The sequence below is a fragment of the Hypoxylon trugodes genome (genome assembly GCF_022578975.1).
Source record: "Hypoxylon trugodes strain CBS 135444 unplaced genomic scaffold F4822scaffold_8, whole genome shotgun sequence".
Lineage (NCBI taxonomy): Eukaryota > Fungi > Ascomycota > Sordariomycetes > Xylariales > Hypoxylaceae > Hypoxylon > Hypoxylon trugodes.
Genome location: NW_026250023.1, coordinates 69723 through 87283, shown reverse-complemented (window position 1 = coordinate 87283; position 17561 = coordinate 69723). Strand labels below are relative to the sequence as shown.

The following is a 17561-nucleotide window of genomic DNA, read 5'->3' as shown; positions in this document are numbered from 1 at the left end:
CGACCCCGATTCCGAGCCCGACTCCGGCGTAATCCCCTGCTTCATGAGGTTCTAGTTGGTCCGTTAAAATGTTAAAGAGGTACGCTGACTGCACGTTAAATTTGCGGGCTCCATAAGAACCGTATAACCCTGTCATGTACGTAGTGCTTATTTGTGGGTACCGACCTACCGCTTCTATCATGGTGATGCGTAATGTTCCGGGACGTAAGGGTAAGTATACCTACTACCTAGGTGTTTCGGAGCATATTCATTGGCGTAATGATGGGGATTTGAATCCTTTAGGCGTGTTTGTATCGCTATTATGACATAGTAGATCGTAAAACAATATTGCGGATGAATCGCAACCCCGAAAGCGCGACTAGAAGATAGTCCACCCCGGTGCATATACGTGGCTGTTACTTATTCCGCATGTTATAAAGGAGAATTCGGTCATATAGGAGAGTCTAAACAGACTATAATCAGAACGAAGACCTGACCTTGACATTTATCGCCTCATTGTTAATACCCACTTCCTACTGTGGTGATACTAACCGACATCAAAACATGACCACTCAATCCCCTAGCCCTATCCCTGGACCTCCACAGCTTCCATTAATCGGCAATATATATGAACTCGATTTTGAAAGACCTGTGTTCTCAATCGCGGGTCTGGCGGATAAGTATGGCGAGATTTATCGATTGCGATTCCCGGGAGCCCGCTTAGTGGTCCTAAGTACGCGCGCTTTAGTCGACGAGGTCTGTGACGAGAAGCGATTTAAAAAGATTCCCAACGAAGTCTTAACGGAGCTTCGACGAGGCCTTCATGATGGACTATTTACGGCACATTATGATGAGCCGAACTGGGGAATTGCTCATCGCGTACTGATGTCGGCATTCGGACCGATGAATATTCGTAATATGTTTGACGAGATGCGAGATATCAGCTCGCAGTTAGTCTTGAAGTGGGCGAGACATGGACCGCAAAACCGAATCAACGCCCCCGAAGACTTCACACGCCTTACTTTGGACATAATTGCTCTTTGTTCTATGGGCTTTCGATTCAATAGCTTCTACTCCGAGAAGTTGCACCCCTTCATCAGCTCTATGGCGGAGTTCCTCACTGAGTCCGGACGGAGGGTGCAGAGGCCACCATTGCCATCGATTTTCTACCGAGCCCAAGATAAAGCGTACCAGTCTCATATTGATGTACTTCGCGAAACAGCTGAGGCGGTTTTGAAAGAGCGAATGTCGGACCCTGGAAATGACCGGAAAGATCTTCTAACGGCTATGCTTAAGGGGCGAGATTCCGTAACTGGGGAGAAAATGAGCGATTCGTCGATTATTGATAATTTGATAACTTTTCTAGTCGCTGGGCATGAGACCACGTCCGGTACCTTATCATATGCTATGGTAAGTTTTCTCCTGTGCACTTCTTATTACCCTTCGGTATCGATGAAACATGCCGCTTCAACGATGCCCTATCATCGGAATAGATACTCGAGCCTCCCTAAATTCCATCTTGAGCCCCATGCTAAGATTGGATTATCGTAGTATCGACTCTTGAAGAACCCCGATGACTATCGCAAAGTACAACAAGAGGTGGACGAAGTCGTGGGTAAAGGGCCTGTAACTGTGCAACATGTGCAAAAGCTTCCATTCATTACAGCGGTTCGTCGAAGTCAGCCTTGATTAAGGGATGCGACATTAATGGATATAGGTCCTCCGTGAAACCCTTCGATTGGATTCGCCTATACCAATTTTTTCTGTTTCCCCGCTAGAGGATACCTTGCTGGCTGGAAAATACTTAGTGCATAAAGGAGAATTCATTAACTGTCTTCTGCTAAGATCACATCTCGACCCAGAAGTTTTCGATGATCCCCTAGAATTTAAACCAGAGAGGATGCTTGATGAAAATTTTAATAAGCTACCGAAGAACTCATGGAAGCCCTTTGGTAGTGGCTCGAGAGCGGTAAGTAGTGCTCCTTGAATTATTCCTCCCTGTGCATCGCGCGTGCTTGTTTTGGTTCCATGCCTGGCCCGTCCGTTTCCTTGTTAATCAGGGCCATGAAATTCGTGTAACTGACTGAATGTTACAGTGCATAGGTAGACCCTTTGCATGGCAGGAAGCTGTCCTTGTTATGGCCATGCTATTCCAGAACTTCAACTTCGTTCTAGCCGACGCGGATTATGAGTTGAGCCATAAACAGACCTTAACCATTAAACCGGATAATTTCTTCATAAGAGCCATACTCCGTGATGGCATGGATCCTACTAAGCTCGAGTCTAGGCTTGCCGGAACTGAGATGCCTTCAGAGAAGGTGAAAACCAATGGAAATGCGACCGCTCGACGCAACGATTCGGGCAAGCAGATTACTATTCTATATGGTTCGAATAGCGGTACATGCGAGTCTTTGGCGCAGCGACTAGCTTTTGATGCCGCCCAGTACGGATATAGTGTGTCGACTCTGGATTGCATGGACGGTGCTGTGGAAAAGCTTCCTAAAAACCAGCCCGTCGTTATTATCACAGCAAGCTATGAAGGCGAGCCCCCAGACAATGCCGGTCACTTCGTTTCGTGGATCAATAGCATCAAAGATGAAACCGTCTTCCAGGGATCCTCTTTCGCGGTATTTGGATGTGGTCACCATGACTGGGCACAGACATTCCATCGAATTCCGAAGTTGGTGGATATGAGACTTGGAGAACTCGGTGCAATGAGGGTTGCTGAGATAGGCCTTGCAGATGCTGCAGGAGAGGATGTATTTGTTGCCTTTGAAACATGGGAAGATAACGTAAGTCCCAGATCAGCTACTCTCACTGAGGAGGAAATCAACATGTCCCTAGGAAGGCGGCGTTATTTTTGATCATCCTTAGCCAATGCTTGTTCGCTAACCACCTACATAGGTTCTTTGGCCGGCCTTGAACACCCTGCAGGGAAATGACGGAGTAGAGGCATCGTCTAAGACACGAGTTGCCCCTTTGAAAGTACAGGTCTCAAATACTCGATCATCAATCCTGAAGCAGAATGTAAGCGAGGCTAAAGTCCTCGCGACTCGATTACTCACTGCCAATGGGGAACCTGTGAAAAAGCAGGTTGATGTTCGGCTTCCACTCGGCTTGGCTTATAGACCTGGTGATTATTTGACCGTCCTTCCCATCAATCCCAAAGAAACGGTCCAGCGAATTATGCGTCGGTTCGAATTGCCTGTAGTGTCCCCCTTCTTCCCCTTCTTCCCCGCATTCCTTGATGTCGCTAATATCGTTTGCTGTAGGGGGATGCAAGTATTAAAATAGAAGGGACCGGTGTAAGGCTCCCAACTAATGAACTGGTTCCTGCCCATAGTATCCTAAGCGACTTCGTCGAATTGACCCAGCCAGCGACGAAAAGAAACATCCACGTACTGGCTGATGCGGCAGACACCGAGGAAGATCGTGAGAAGCTAAAAAGTTTAGCCACCAATGATTACGAGGCCGAGATACTTGCCAAGCGAACATCGGTGCTTGACTTGCTAGAAGCCTATTCATCTATTAAAATAGACTTAGGATCGTTCCTAGCGATGCTACCACCAATGCGATGTCGTCAATAGTAAGTGCCCGCTAACTTACGTCCAAAAGAGACCATGAAGTAACGGTTTTAGTTCCATTTCTTCATCTCCACTTGAAGACTCATCAATTGCTTCTATCACTTATTCCGTGGTGTCGGGTCGCGCGAAATCAGGCCGTGGCAATCATATCGGCGTTGCAAGTTCCTACCTAGGAGGTCTCGAAGCTAACGATAGGCTTCGTATTTCCGTGCGACCATCCCACGCGGCATTTCATTTACCACCCGCTCCAGAAAAAACACCATTGATCCTGGTCTCCGCCGGAAGTGGGATTGCTCCATTTCGCGGTTTCATACAAGAGCGCGCGGTCATGATTAAGTCTAGTCGTAAACTTGCACCGGCTGTGTTATACCACGGTTGTCGGGAGCCAGGGAAAGATGATTTATATGCATCGGAATTTAGCGACTGGGGAAAGATTGGTGCTGTTACGATCAAACGAGCCTTTAGTAGGAGCCCAGATAAGTCGGGTGGTTCTAAATATGTTCAAGACATTGTGTGGGCCGATCGCGTTCAATTTCTCGAATTATGGCGTAATGGTGCGCAGCTTTATATCTGTGGATCGCAAAAGGTTAGCCAGGGAGTCGAACAAGTTGCAAAGCGCATACAGCAAGAGAATGCGAAGTCGAAGGGTGAGCAGCTTAGTGATGAGGATGCGCAGAAATGGTGGGACGAATTGAGAAACGTTAGATACGCTACTGACGTATTTGACTAGGTTGGTGTAACGATATAAATGGAAGTTGTACGACGTTAAGTAGTAGACAATATAGGAGGATATTGTGGGTATGTATTTGCTCAACTCAATATTTAATACATAAACTATTGGGTGACGATTATCGGGAGAATGCATTGAAAGAACGATAGGGTGAAAACTCCAAGGATTCAACGAAGCGACTGTAATTAAGACCTGGAAAAGGGGGCGGGGTAGCGGGGCATACCTATCTCAAGCGACATCCATGGACTGAAGTGGGCAACACAAATTATAAAGTCCTCTCCCATGCCATTCATTCTGATGTTAGGCTTTGCCTCTCTTGATTTCCCTGACCATGCTATGCTGTGGTGGGAAGAATCCTCGCAGCAACGACAGCAGAGTTCTCCGTAAGCGCATCCCAATTGTGTGCATCCGAAGCCGCCTCACGACTCTTCATAACCGCCAGAAGAGTTCGTGGTCTCATTTCCTCTTCATATGAATCAATGGCCGCCTTTTGATCAATTTCACCTGTGGAAACCTTCTTGAGCAAATCCACCAATAATGCCGCGTCTAGTATTCCATGGTTTGCTCCCTCACCGCGGTACATGGTCATGGCGTGAGCACTATCTCCGGCAAGTGTTAGTCGTCCGTCTTTGTTATTCCATCGTCGAGGGGGGTAATCGGCAAGTTTAAGAGGTGTCGTGGAGTCTAGATCGTCTGGTATGTCCATTACGATACTTCGCAGAGGCTCGGCATAGGTACTCGCGCGCTTCTTCATGATTTCGATACGGGCTTTGTTGGATTCTGGGATGTCGTCCGCGATTGGATCTTTCACCATCCAAGATATGATGACTTGTGCGTCGAAGGAAGGTCGCCCGTCGGGTTCGTGAGTCGAATCCTGATTAATCATTAGTGACGAGTTACATTTACCGTTACTATGGTTACACGACTCACATAAATACTATACCAAAGGAAATTACCGGTCTTAGGATGCAGGCCTTGGAAGAGTAACGGATCGAGCGCACGAACCGGAGCAGCTTGTTCGGGAGAGAAGTGACGTACGACCCCTATAAGGTTGATGGACAAAGGAGTTAAGGCGTAATCATCGGGGATCAAATATTTGCGAACGTTGCTATTATTCCCGTCGGCCCCAATTAGCAATGTTCCATCTGCGAAGGTGCCATCCTCGAAGTGCGCCCTTACACCTCCGTCAATTTCTTCTATAGATACAAGCTTCTTGCCTTCTCGAATATTGATTTCTTCTGAAAGGATTTTCCTAAGCCTCTGTCGGTGTAATCGAAGTCGTTTCCTTGAAGGAGGAATCCTATATCGAACCTCGCTGTAGGATCGGGTCAGTCCAAGTCAAACACCTAAGATGTAAAGGTTGACCGACGCTGTTTCACAATTTAGGAATAGGAAATTACCCGCGTCGCTCGTCACTGATTTATCCACCACAGCCTATCTCTTATTAATGATTGTGGAATATACGATACCAATACACCTACGTCGGGTATCCTTGTTGCTTTCTCTGTTCCAATTGTTCTATTGAGCGCATCTAGACACCAATGTAACGTTAGAGCCCAGCCTTGAGTACGAGTTCCTATCAGATTGTTAGGCTTGGTAGATATTTTCGCTGTGCCAAATTTGGCTCACAACCTTCTACATCTTTTTCGAAGACTGTGTAGGGTATGTTGTTTTCGCGACAGCCTTGAGCAATCGTAAGACCGACGATGCCGGCGCCGATAATTAAAACGTGCATTTGCCTTTGCTCAGGCCTTTTATTGACCTTATGAGTCGAGCTAGCATCCATGTCGGATGTTATCACAATTTTCCAAGGTGCCTCTACATATAGGTGAGGTATTTTCCTACAAATTTTAAACAGCGTAATCACAATCACAATACCTTTACCAATCTGACTCAATTTCTCCAGCTGTTCTTATCCCGTCGTAACACAAATTACGGGAAGAGAACCCCGTGTATCTGAGCTCCGGTCTTTTTAAACTCCGATGGCTGAAACAAGATGTTCCCTTTTCAGTATTGAGCGACATAAAATCAGTTCGATACGGTCGTAAGGTCAATGAAATTTATCCCCAACATGTTACTAATTAAAAATTAAATCAGAGGGTATAAATCACAAGCATCAGTATAACATATTGAATGGTTACTTGGTGTTTAAACAGTTACATAATTTAAATACCCAGATACCTGGGTGAATGACGCGCGAGCACGTGCAATTAAACCCGAGTTCAATTGAAGAGGCACAAGGGTACAAGGATACATGTTACACAGCGTCCAATACGTGAAAAAGGAAAAAACAACAAGGATATCAATCGGAGAAGGCGATGCGCCGTTTTATGCTTGTCGGCTTGTCCATAAATTCAATCCATAAATAAACAAATACAAGTTTCCTTTCCATTCAGGAAGGTGTTTGGTATAGAGTGGCTCGGTATCCGGTTCTATCGTACAAGCAAATACCAAACATGAATGGCATGGTAAATGGATGCAGGCATTTGAGTCCCTGGATTTACTCGTTTAACGAAGTTGCTGTGCCGTCATTGGACAAAATGCGAATTCCCAAGGAATTGGTAACAGTTAAATGGACTTCCAACATATGATAATATTCCTATATATGTCAGAGAGTCCTACCTTCAAAAGCATCGGAATATCTTCATCTACTCTCTCCCAAGTTACCTAGGTATATACCTGTTTAATCGGAAACTTGGAAGATAAGTCTTGGTTTAATTGGAAGTTCTCACATACCCGAAATGGCCCCTACCAATGGTGCATACGCGATGAATAGACTCGCAATTTTATCTAGTTTCACCAGCTTATTATTCACTTCTTTAACAACACCCGCTTCAGCAGCAGCGATAATAAATCGTCGCGATACAGCTGTCTCCGCAAATGATTGGGACTCCGTATTAAAAGGAGACCAAGGCGCAGGATGTGCTGATCTTGCTGTAATTTTCGCTCGAGGAACCTTTGACCAAGGGTAAGACCCCCCGATAATAGAACGATCAGTGTTTCGCTGTACTAATAAACTTCAAATAGAAACCTAGGTCCTTGGGTTGGCGGTCCATTTCATGATGCCTTAATTAGCGGCGCTTCAGGTATCAATGTGGCCTTCCAGGGTGTTAGCACTGATGACTATCCGGCCGATCTAGCTGGTTATATTGAGGAAGGTGGATCAAATAACTGCGCAAAGAGCCTAGGGTCAGCAGTGCAAACGTATTCTTCTCATTGTCCAAATGCTAAGATTGCTGTTTGGGGATGGAGGTAAGTCATATCCTTATTTCCAACACCTATTATCCATTTAAAGACGATCGTTAATATGTTCGATTATAGCCAAGGCGCACTGTGCGCACACAAATCTATGGGTGAATTGGGTGATGCAGCATCTAAGGTCATCGCGCTAGGAGTCTTTGGTGACCCGATAAGTGTCTGGCAGGATACCGTAAGCTTTCCGTCGCTACCGTCGAGTACGACACTATTATCGTACTGTGAGAAGACGACACCGGATCCGTTATGTACCGACCCCACCGATGATTTCCCTCAAAGCGCTTCCGCATTCATTGATAGGCTTGTGGATATCTGGAAGAACGTAGATCAGACTCATATGAACGATGCCCAAAAAGAAGCTGTTGGAGACTTGCTTGTCCAGCTCCCGAAACAAGCTGCGGGTGAGCTTGGTCAACTTGCCAAAGACATCATCGGTGGCCATTTGAGACGTTGGATGCTAACACCAGAGCATTTCTGGTATGGCATTGATGGAACAATCAAGACTGCTGTAGATGATCTCGTTCGCGTTTATAAGGGTTAGAATTGATATCGTGGTTAAATGGGTACGAGAGGTTCGGAGTATGAGTACGGGAATGTACTCTGGTAAATAGACAGGCAATAGAATTCATTACACGGTTATTAATACTTCGCGCATATACTCAGATAGCCATTATCGCTAAATGCCACCACCTCTTGCTGATTGTCCACCCGTAAATAAGATGGGATACCCCAAATGTCATACATTAAAGTACACCCTGGCATCGTCATTCGCCGCCAGTCGCGAATTGTCGTCTTTCTCAAGCCCGCAGAATGCTGTCCAATGGTACATTCCAATACCAACCCGCACCAACAATTGCGCCGACACTCATTGTGAATGCCATTAGGAAGTTGACGTCATTATTATCTAGCAAGTCAAACCCACTTACAGCCACTCGCGTAGGCTTCTGATCTCCAAAGTGGGAAGCACGATGTTTATCCTTGGGGTCGTACGGATCCTTGGTGGGGTCATTCGCTTCGGTCTTGGCGGGCTCGGGTTGCCTCTCAATAGCCTTGCCTCCCTCTCCGTGAAGTATTTTAGCCTTGGCATCGGTAGCGGATTTCTCGTAATGATCGTGTGCATGAGAGTCAGTGTCTTGGGAAGATGCTAAAACACGAACGCCACCTTCACCTTCGACGATCTTACCGGAGCGTACATCTCGTACGCTTCGTTGAAGCCAACCTCCTAAGAAACTGTCTAAAAGGCTGCCGAGGGTGCCCCAGAGAGTCAACCCCAAGGCCAATGTAGCTTTTTGTGTGATGGTCCAGCTCCCGCCACCACCGATTTTCCCACTCGTGTCTTCGCCACAAAACGGAAGAAATAAGAAGGATACAGCCACAATAATAGATGAACCAAGAAAGCCGGCGATAAGACCCCATAACGTGACACCTCCATTAGTGCCTCGAGGTACTTTTCGTAGGGAGAATGACGTAATCAACCTTGGAGTACTACGCGATAAGATACCAAGTTCGGAGGAGAAAGTATCAGCGCAAACGGCAGCGTAATTGGCGATAATCCCAACAACCAGTAAGTCACCACCCCATTTATAGCAAAATGAACCTTCGGGTACCTCCCTATGGGTAAAGATGGTATCACGTCGTGTATGTAATTGATAGGCGTGGAGTAGGGTTAAGATAGAGGCCATTAATGAGTTGGCCAAGACTTGGACATGAGTCCTTGGGCCTTCACCGCCACCACTCCCTTGAGAATTTAATGTAAGGCCCGCCTTAATATCCGCCTTGATTTTAGTGACACGGGTACCAGCCAAGAAGAAAGCGCAGAGAAGTACGAAAGGTAAATTCCAAGGGTGTATAGCGTGGGCGGTTGCGGTTAACGCAGCGGCGAAGATGCCGAGAGGCGTAAGCGATTTGTGCGAATAGGCTCGATATACGAGCCCGAGAGTCGCAGGCACAGCGATGATTGGTTTCATCGTGAAATTGCTAAATAATAGCTTTGAGATATCACAGAACGATAAGCCACAGTCAGTAAGATGAAGGATTAAGATGGGCGCATCATAATATGTCGGTATGAAGATTACCTTAAGCCTTTTGGTATTTGAGATGCTGACAGGTAAATGTGGAGATACCCGGGTAAGACAGACGCTTACTAACGTCATATTCTTATCTGTATCGATAAGATAGGAACTTCTTTTGATTATGTAAGTGCATGGTACTTTACCCCTTTTACATAATCCCTTGTTTAAGGGGGTGAATTGAAGAAAATCATTTCGGCTAATTCTTCTCGTAGAATAAAAACAGCTGATTTAGGGATATCGTACTTATAATTAGGGGAATAACATAATGGTAACAATGCTACCTTAACAGCTGAGTATCCATTCAAGTTACAAAAATATGTGGAGACTGGGGACTAGATACCCAGCCTGGAGGTTGGTTGGTGGGTTACGAGCTCAGCGGAATAGATCCGATGCGATTGATGAGATCTAATCAGATCAAGATTAGATCAAAACTTCACAGTATATGTCGTAAAATATCTAAAGAACTCTGAAACAATAAGCACATATGTGTGGTTGGTAGTATCCCCTCATGTCCCCTCATATCGGTACCATACCGAAGGCATTGCGGGGAGTGTCTAGATCGATGACTATCTCATATTAGCTATTAGCTATTGGATAGAAATTGGAATTAGAAAAGTCAGTTGCAAATCAGATATTAATCAACTTCTTATTCCATCGTCCATTATCAAATATAAACTAGATCATACAGAGATTCACAGTCTATCCCATAGGACCCTTGTAACCCCCACTGAGTACTACCTTTAACGTCCCATTATTTCTTCTCATATCCAAATAGAGTAAGTCAAATCTCAAAACGACGCGCGGCCTATTATAATGTGTTGTTTTTAAGACGTTCAAAGTACGTATTTTGATCTTATTTTTGCATCCGATCGAATAGAAAATCACTGAAACATTTACACTGCGGTAGATCCATCCCCGAGGGAGCCATATCGAGGAGGCTCCTGTTCGGGGAAAATTGTAAAGTGGTAGTTTAAGGTAGTATTGGAGATGTACATAGTAGCGACAATTCTTATATTAGGCGGTGACGTATCCTAAAGTCTTGAGATCTTCTTCCTTCTCCTATCACGACTTCCTAAATTTCGTAGTCTGATTTACGATGGCGATGGACTTTATCGGCAAAATTCTATCCTTCAGCGTCATTGTTGTAGCTGTTCAAGCTGCCTCTCTAGCCGATTACTGCACAGTCGACTATGCCTCAGGCGTACTCCCTGTCCAAGACCTTGGACTCGGTATCACAATTGATCCATCATCGATCTCAGCCGCTTTGACAACTAATAAGTCAGTCAGTTCTCAATGGTTCGGGGCAGCCGTGATTGATTACTGCAATATCACATTCGCCTACTCCCATGACGGGATTGCTAACGATATTGTTCACGTGTCATACCTTGTACCTTCTCCAGACAAGTTTGCCAACCGCTACGTCTCTACTGGAGGAGGAGGACTTGCTATTAACTCTGGGGGCTCGTCTAGCCCTGTCGGAATCATAGTTGGCGCCGTTTCGGGGATTACTGATGGCGGATTTGGTAACTTCAACACTCAGTATGATGACGTATTCCTTCTAGCAAAAGGTACTATCAATTGGCAAGCTACATACATGTTTGGATACCAGGCTCATCATGAACTTGCTACACTCGGAAAACAATTCACTAGAAACTTCTTCAACACGTCCAACGACAATAAAATCTACTCGTATTATCAAGGCTGCTCCGAAGGTGGGAGAGAGGGTTGGAGTCAGATTCAACGTTTCGCTGACCAATTCGATGGTCTTGTTACCGGCGCGCCTGCTTTTCGCTTCAGTCATTTGCAGACGAATCATTTATCTGGTGGAGTTATCGGAGCGTCTATTGGATACTATCCCCCCCCTTGTGAGCTGGAAAAGATTGTAAACCTGACAATCGCCACTTGTGATAGCCTGGATGGACGGGTTGATGGTGTAATCGCGAGATCCGATCTTTGCAAGCTAAATTTCGATTATAACTCCACGATAGGCGAGCCTTATTATTGCCCCGCTTCAACTGGTGGGTTTCCTGGTGGCCCACCATCTTTACATCGTCGCCAATTTCCAGGAGCTGGACCTACTCCCGAGCAGAATGGTACAATTACTGCCAAGGGTGTGGCTGTTGCTTCCGCATTCACAAACGGTCTCATCGACTCCAATGGGAAGCGTATCTATATAAATCCCCAACCCGGTTCGTCATTTGCCGATGCCACTCCACAGTACAACCAGGATACGAAGACGTGGGAACCAAGTCTCGCGGGTTTAGGTGGTCAATATATCACCAGATATCTCAATCTGGAGGATAAAGATGTCCTCGACAGTTTAGAGAACGTGACTGCAGACACATTAAGAGATTGGATGGCGCTGGGTATGCAAAGGTACTATGATTCGCTTCAAACGACCTGGCCAGATATTACCTCTTTTAAGTCTGCTGGGAGCAAGGTTATACATGTTCATGGAGAAGCCGATTCCTCTATCCCAGCAGCATCTTCGGTTCATTATTACGACTCTGTTCGTAACACGATGTATGGTGGCCTCGGGTATGATGAAAGCATTGCCGCCATGGACGAATTTTATCGGCTGTATCTCGTTCCTGGAGGTGCACATTGTGGAAGTAACAGAGATCAACCTAATGGAGGTTGGCCTGCGACTACACTACAGTCGGTAATCGAATGGGCTGAAAAGGGGGTAGCCCCTGATACCCTCCAGAACACAGGTGGCATTGATTCATTGTGTAAATGGCCACTTCGACCATTATGGTCTAACAACGGGACTTTGGACTGTGTGATTGATTCTGAATCTATACAGTCATGGACTTATACGTTTGATGCCTTCAAATTCCAGGTTTATTAGATTATTAACCTGATACTACCTAGAACTTTAACTAAATAAATTAATGATACATCTCTGAGAAAGAAATATTTCCACCCGATCCCCTGGGGTGTCTTGCTCCTATCCAACTTCCGCCTCACAATGAGTAAACTTCGGTAACGCCCTATTCTAGTTTTATATCATGAAACATAAAGACTAATAATAAAATTTATGATCATGTGAACTAGGTATTCAATAAAGTCAAAGGCTTCAACCCAAAACTTCCAAACTCGTAACGGACGATCGTTGAAGGAATTCTCGACTCACAACCCGGCTTGGATGGAACCAGTTATATGAAACCGCCACGATCAGCATTGGAAGGGCATCCAAGCAGTATAGGTATACTTCTTTAGATAGTAGTTCGCCGTCTGAACCTAGAACGTACTCAGCTATTCGATATACTGAACGGATCATGATGAGAGCGCTGGTGATATATAAGACGACGAGAAGTTTCTTCCAGGGGGTAGTTAACGTCCGAGCATTTCTAGTAGGATCTCTCGAGATACGCCTATGAAATACGAAGGCAACTATTATGAAAAATCCGAAGAAAAGTATTTGAATTCCGAGGCCCCCGACGATGATATTTTCGCCACGGCGTACATCGTCTTCTGACTTTGCTTGTGTAAGTAGGCCTCCCCCTATGCCAATGTGTTAGTATATAACGTCCTGACGAGGAGTTTTAGTATACGTTAGGTACCTCCACCCTGAGCAAAAAACGATAGCACGTCGCCCAGTACGAAAAATTTTGTTAGCCATCGCGGACTAATCATAGAATAGGAGTCGGCTTCGAGTAGAACGACGAGTCGGCCGAGGATCATATATATAGACGCCGCAAATAGAGTGGGACCAAGAAGGAGGAGGATAGACTGGATGATATATGGGTTTTTCGTAAAGTTGGGATATTCGGGTGATGACATTGCTCGTCCTATATAACCAACAGCTTCAACTATACAATTAGGTTAGATATCGGCTATGATATTTCGAGTGATACTTTCACAATGAGCAGTATACTTACAAAGGCAACCGATAACAAATGGAATAAAGTACCATGTCCTTTTTTGGATAAGTACCTTAACGTGGAGAAGGGCGGATATGGAGAATAGGATGATAAATATAATTGCAGCAGCCATAGAAGGCTTATAAAGATAAAAAACGAAGGTTGGTGCATCGTCAGCCATGATTGCAGATTCCCTATCAAAAAAATTCCATTCGACAATGATGACGGATGCGACATGCGGTTTATTGACAACAATGGGTGACCACGAGCGTAATATATACATTTCATATTTTATACCTACCTATTTACCTAGGTACCTAGGCACTTACATTGGTTAAGAAAGCATGATGATTGGTTCTTGGCCTTGAGGCTCTGCAACTTGATTTTGCTAGATACCTGAATGTATGGCAATACGCGTACTCGTACTTCTTGTTGTAATTAGCTACAATATAAGTACTTCGCGATCCGGCTCGTATAAACTATTGATGTAAAGATTAGCCCAATTAAGCAAATAATTCCATGACGTTTTAGTATCTGAAACAATCTACAATACCATGCATAACTTAACATATTACTAGGATATATGTACCAAAGATCTAGGCGCTAAGGGGTTACTATCGACTTTATTTTGTGGGTCGTATCTAGGGGGTATGGTTCGTACTTCGTACTTCGTATATTCTCGTATGCCTGGCCGTACAGTGATAAGTCTAGAGCTCTTCGTATAATCTTCGTATTCGTATACTTCGTTTTATCCTAATCATGTCAACCACTAGGCTCTTACGATCCACCTTACGAGTCAACCAAGTATATCGCTTAGTAAAAGGAAAAAAATCTCTAGAAGATATCGAATTTCTACCTACCTAGGTAAATTAGGTGGAAATTTATTGTATTATCTGACATTGGTTAAAGCGACATGTTCTGAAGCCTCACTTGGATATACATGGGTCCATCCGTGCTGGAACCTAGCCTCTACTCCCTTGTTTATAATTGGATACTCACTGACTCGACGGTATATGTACCTAACTAAGCACTCATGTTGGTTGACGTAGTTATTTCACTGAATTTTACATATCTAAAAACTCTAGCATTCTCTTTGCTCTATACCTATCTCAAACGAAATCATATATTCGAACGGACCTCATCGTAGAAACCGAATAATATGGTAGATCCTAATCATACCGACCTGGGCTTGTTGCCTCCAGAATACTCGCCAATAGACGTGACCGAGAATCTAGACCGCGGAACGGAAGCAAACGTGTCTTTAGTAGGAGGTATTATCCCCTCTCAGAAAGTCCCCGATATAATAGCTAACCTACCATACCATACAAGACGATGGCAGGATTGATCTTAACACAAAGTCAAGATTATTCAAAACTCTTTCTAGGGTGGTAGATCAGCTTCCAAAGAGGAAGTCCCACGATGAACCACCGCCCTACGATGAAGTAGCCCGCCAGCAATTTAATCTCAAGTTAAATATAGTTATCCAAGTAGTTGGAAGCCGCGGTGATGTCCAACCTTTCATTGCCCTAGGCACTGAACTACTCCGTCATGGTCATCGAGTCCGACTAGCTACTCACGACACATTCGCCGAATTTGTTCGAGACTCTGGGCTAGAGTTTTATCCGATCGGTGGAGACCCAGCAGAACTAATGGCCTACATGGTCAAGAACCCAGGATTATTTCCGAGTATGAAAAGTTTAAAGGATGGTGATATTCAGAAAAAGAGAAAAATGATTTCTGAGATCCTGAAGGGATGCTGGAACTCATGTATCGACAAAGACCCTGTGACAATGTGTCCCTTTGTCGCCGAAGTCATCATAGCGAACCCTCCAAGCTTTGCTCATATTCATTGCGCACAGGCTCTTGGGATTCCGTTACATCTTATGTTTACGAGTAAGTAACCCCATTTTCAACTATCTTAACGTGTATTAAGGACCACGGGCATCTGAAATACTCGGCCAAAATTCAGACTTCCGTATCCGTGGATATGAATCGCTAATTTCTGAGACTTTAGTGCCATGGACTATTACAAAGGCCTTCCCCCATCCCCTCATAAATATGGATCTTACCAATTCTTCGATACCAGTTGGTCATGCCAATCGTGTATCGTACCTATTCGTGGAATGGATGACCTGGCAGGGGTTGGTACCTGTAAACTTCTCAAGCAAGAAAACATTGAGCTAACCCACTTTTAGACTGGGGGATGTGGTTAATTCTTGGAGGGAAACGCTGGACTTGGAACCCATACCAACCTCGGAAGGACCTACGTTAGCAGAAACTCTTCAAATACCTTTCACATACTGCTGGTCTCCTAACCTTATACCAAAGCCCTCTGACTGGCCTTCTCATATAGGTAGGTGTGTGAATCACTATCGTAATCACGCATAGGTTACTAATATACACAGACGTATGCGGTTTCTTCTTCCGTGAACCCCCATTATATAAGCCACCTGATACAATCGAAAAATTCTTACGAGATGGACCACCACCGATATATATCGGGTTTGGAAGTATTGTTATCGAGGATCCCGCAAGTTTGACCGCCACCATATTACGTGCGATAAAGATTAGTGGAGTTCGTGCCATTATCTCACGTGGATGGAGTAAGCTCGGGGATGTTGGGGATGAAGACAACGAGAACGTGATATTCATTGGAGATTGTCCTCACGAATGGCTTTTCCAACATGTTACAGCCGTGGTACATCACGGAGGTGCTGGAACAACGGCCTGTGGGCTTCTTAATGGTCGACCTACGATAGTTATTCCGTTTTTTGGGGAGTATGCATACTTTTTAGACTATAATCCATATTTCTGCTGACCTAACTGTCTAGTCAACCCTTCTGGGGCGCCATGGTTTCCAATGCGGGTGCTGGACCTCAACCTATCCCCCCAAGCCTCTTAACCAGCGAGAATTTGGCCGAATCCATCAAGTTCTGTCTTACAAAGGGGGCATTAGCAGCTGCTAAGAATCTCAGTGAAAAAATGAGAAATGAATCCGGCGTTAGGGTTGCCGTTGATCAATTCCACGCGAACATTCCCGCCGACGAGTTAAGGTGTGATATTCTGAGGGATAGAGCTGCTGTCTGGACGTATAGAAAAGGAACCACCCGACTGAAGCTGTCAAAACTCGCAGCAGAGATTCTAGTAGAAAACTTAAGGATTGAAAAGAACCGTCTGGAGCGGTATGGCTTATAGCTAATCCCCGACCAGCTATTGCCCTTAACATTGTCAGGCTAATTGATTTTCTTCATAGGTATGTCCCGAGGCCAACAATTATTGACCCAGTACGATGGGATCCCGTCACTGCTACAGCTTCATCACTCGTTAGTACATTTAAGGGTATGGTGGTATCGACATCCGACATTATAGTCAAACCAATACAAGTATATCAGCGACAACAAAGGGGTATTAGCCCCTCACTGCCCCCTGATACCCTTACGAAGGGCAATGATTCTGGGCCGTCAGCTTTTTCAGTAGCTGCTAGCGCAAAAAACGAACATCAATACCGAAGTCGACAGTCTTGCGCCAATATTGGAGAAGCTCTGGCTGGATCAGCTTCCGGGGTCGGAGGGTTCTTCAAGCATTTCTTCAAAGGTATGTATATTGACATGCCTCTAGCAGCCACTGAAGGACTACGGGTTTTGCCGAAATTATACGGCGAGGAAGTTCGTGAAATAAATAAAATTACGGATTGGAAATCTGGCGCGGCTGTCGCTGGTAAAAACTTTGTTGATGGTATCACGGATGGCTTCACGGATCTAATCCAGGAGCCCATAAAAGGAGGCAGAAAATTGGGTACACTTGGTGCCATCAAAGGAGTTGGTAAAGGGTCGGCGAATATGGTTGCCAAGGTATCATCGGGTAAGTCAAACCTTATACGACAAGTTTCTACTTGTTCTAGTTAGTCTAACGAGGGTTTTAAGGGGTATTGGGGCTAGTTACTTACTCGAACTACGGTCTATGTAAAAGTATAACGGCGGCAATTCATACGACAACGATACAGTCAATTAATCAAGCTAGGAGAACAGAAGGACGGTATTTAATGGATATGGCGAGTACAGAGGTTGATGTTTCT

The 17561-nt window shown here is 45.0% G+C and overlaps 7 protein-coding genes across 7 annotated transcripts; 4 read left to right on the top strand and 3 right to left on the bottom strand.

Moving 5' to 3' along the window:
• Positions 1–543: 543 nt before the first annotated feature.
• Positions 544–4293, top strand: F4822DRAFT_438086 (bifunctional P-450:NADPH-P450 reductase; the record flags this gene model as incomplete). The annotated part of the gene is made up of 7 exons (XM_051462474.1): positions 544–1389; positions 1531–1647; positions 1697–1948; positions 2076–2771; positions 2884–3186; positions 3252–3565; positions 3618–4293. 7 exons carry the CDS (start codon positions 544–546, stop codon positions 4291–4293), a joined length of 3204 nt encoding a protein of 1067 aa, XP_051310908.1.
• Positions 4294–4315: 22 nt separating this feature from the next.
• On the bottom strand, positions 4316–6404 carry F4822DRAFT_412126 (FAD/NAD(P)-binding domain-containing protein). Its single transcript, XM_051458927.1, has 5 exons — positions 5926–6404; positions 5775–5869; positions 5663–5727; positions 5224–5608; positions 4316–5167 (listed from the first exon to the last, which is right to left on the bottom strand). The coding sequence occupies exons 1-5, from the start codon at positions 6077–6079 to the stop codon at positions 4628–4630; spliced, it is 1239 nt and encodes a 412-aa protein (XP_051310907.1). The 5' UTR covers positions 6080–6404; the 3' UTR covers positions 4316–4627.
• A 442-nt stretch (positions 6405–6846) lies between these two features.
• F4822DRAFT_334745 (carbohydrate esterase family 5 protein) lies at positions 6847–8217 on the top strand. Its single transcript, XM_051455718.1, has 3 exons — positions 6847–7261; positions 7321–7545; positions 7615–8217. The coding sequence occupies exons 1-3, from the start codon at positions 7035–7037 to the stop codon at positions 8087–8089; spliced, it is 927 nt and encodes a 308-aa protein (XP_051310906.1). The 5' UTR covers positions 6847–7034; the 3' UTR covers positions 8090–8217.
• A 128-nt stretch (positions 8218–8345) lies between these two features.
• Positions 8346–9515, bottom strand: F4822DRAFT_431982 (integral membrane protein DUF92-domain-containing protein; the record flags this gene model as incomplete). The annotated part of the gene is made up of 1 exon (XM_051461564.1): positions 8346–9515. One exon carries the CDS (start codon positions 9513–9515, stop codon positions 8346–8348), a length of 1170 nt encoding a protein of 389 aa, XP_051310905.1.
• A 1201-nt stretch (positions 9516–10716) lies between these two features.
• On the top strand, positions 10717–12471 carry F4822DRAFT_445154 (feruloyl esterase-like protein B precursor; the record flags this gene model as incomplete). The annotated part of the gene is made up of 1 exon (XM_051463352.1): positions 10717–12471. One exon carries the CDS (start codon positions 10717–10719, stop codon positions 12469–12471), a length of 1755 nt encoding a protein of 584 aa, XP_051310904.1.
• Positions 12472–12689: 218 nt separating this feature from the next.
• Positions 12690–14044, bottom strand: F4822DRAFT_412117 (RTA1 like protein). Its single transcript, XM_051458926.1, has 3 exons — positions 13505–14044; positions 13187–13435; positions 12690–13127 (listed from the first exon to the last, which is right to left on the bottom strand). Exons 1-3 carry the CDS (start codon positions 13767–13769, stop codon positions 12700–12702), a joined length of 942 nt encoding a protein of 313 aa, XP_051310903.1. The 5' UTR covers positions 13770–14044; the 3' UTR covers positions 12690–12699.
• A 601-nt stretch (positions 14045–14645) lies between these two features.
• F4822DRAFT_445153 (glycosyltransferase family 1 protein) lies at positions 14646–17529 on the top strand (the record flags this gene model as incomplete). The annotated part of the gene is made up of 8 exons (XM_051463351.1): positions 14646–14757; positions 14816–15379; positions 15501–15627; positions 15682–15839; positions 15892–16264; positions 16318–16668; positions 16740–17347; positions 17507–17529. The coding sequence occupies 8 exons, from the start codon at positions 14646–14648 to the stop codon at positions 17527–17529; spliced, it is 2316 nt and encodes a 771-aa protein (XP_051310902.1).
• Positions 17530–17561: the final 32 nt, after the last annotated feature.

Coding starts and splice junctions, on each gene's coding strand:
- F4822DRAFT_412117 (XM_051458926.1), bottom strand. CDS start 13,769: ATGTATATATTACGCTCGTGGTCACCCATTGTTGTCAATAAACCGCAT. Junction 13,436..13,504: donor ATTTGTTATCGGTTGCCTTT/GTAAGTATACTG, acceptor CTAATTGTATAG/TTGAAGCTGTTGGTTATATA. Junction 13,128..13,186: donor GTTTTTTGCTCAGGGTGGAG/GTACCTAACGTA, acceptor ACATTGGCATAG/GGGGAGGCCTACTTACACAA.
- F4822DRAFT_334745 (XM_051455718.1), top strand. CDS start 7,035: ATGGCCCCTACCAATGGTGCATACGCGATGAATAGACTCGCAATTTTA. Junction 7,262..7,320: donor CGAGGAACCTTTGACCAAGG/GTAAGACCCCCC, acceptor AACTTCAAATAG/AAACCTAGGTCCTTGGGTTG. Junction 7,546..7,614: donor ATTGCTGTTTGGGGATGGAG/GTAAGTCATATC, acceptor GTTCGATTATAG/CCAAGGCGCACTGTGCGCAC.
- F4822DRAFT_412126 (XM_051458927.1), bottom strand. CDS start 6,079: ATGGATGCTAGCTCGACTCATAAGGTCAATAAAAGGCCTGAGCAAAGG. Junction 5,870..5,925: donor CTTCGAAAAAGATGTAGAAG/GTTGTGAGCCAA, acceptor ACAATCTGATAG/GAACTCGTACTCAAGGCTGG. Junction 5,609..5,662: donor TTCCTAAATTGTGAAACAGC/GTCGGTCAACCT, acceptor CCGATCCTACAG/CGAGGTTCGATATAGGATTC.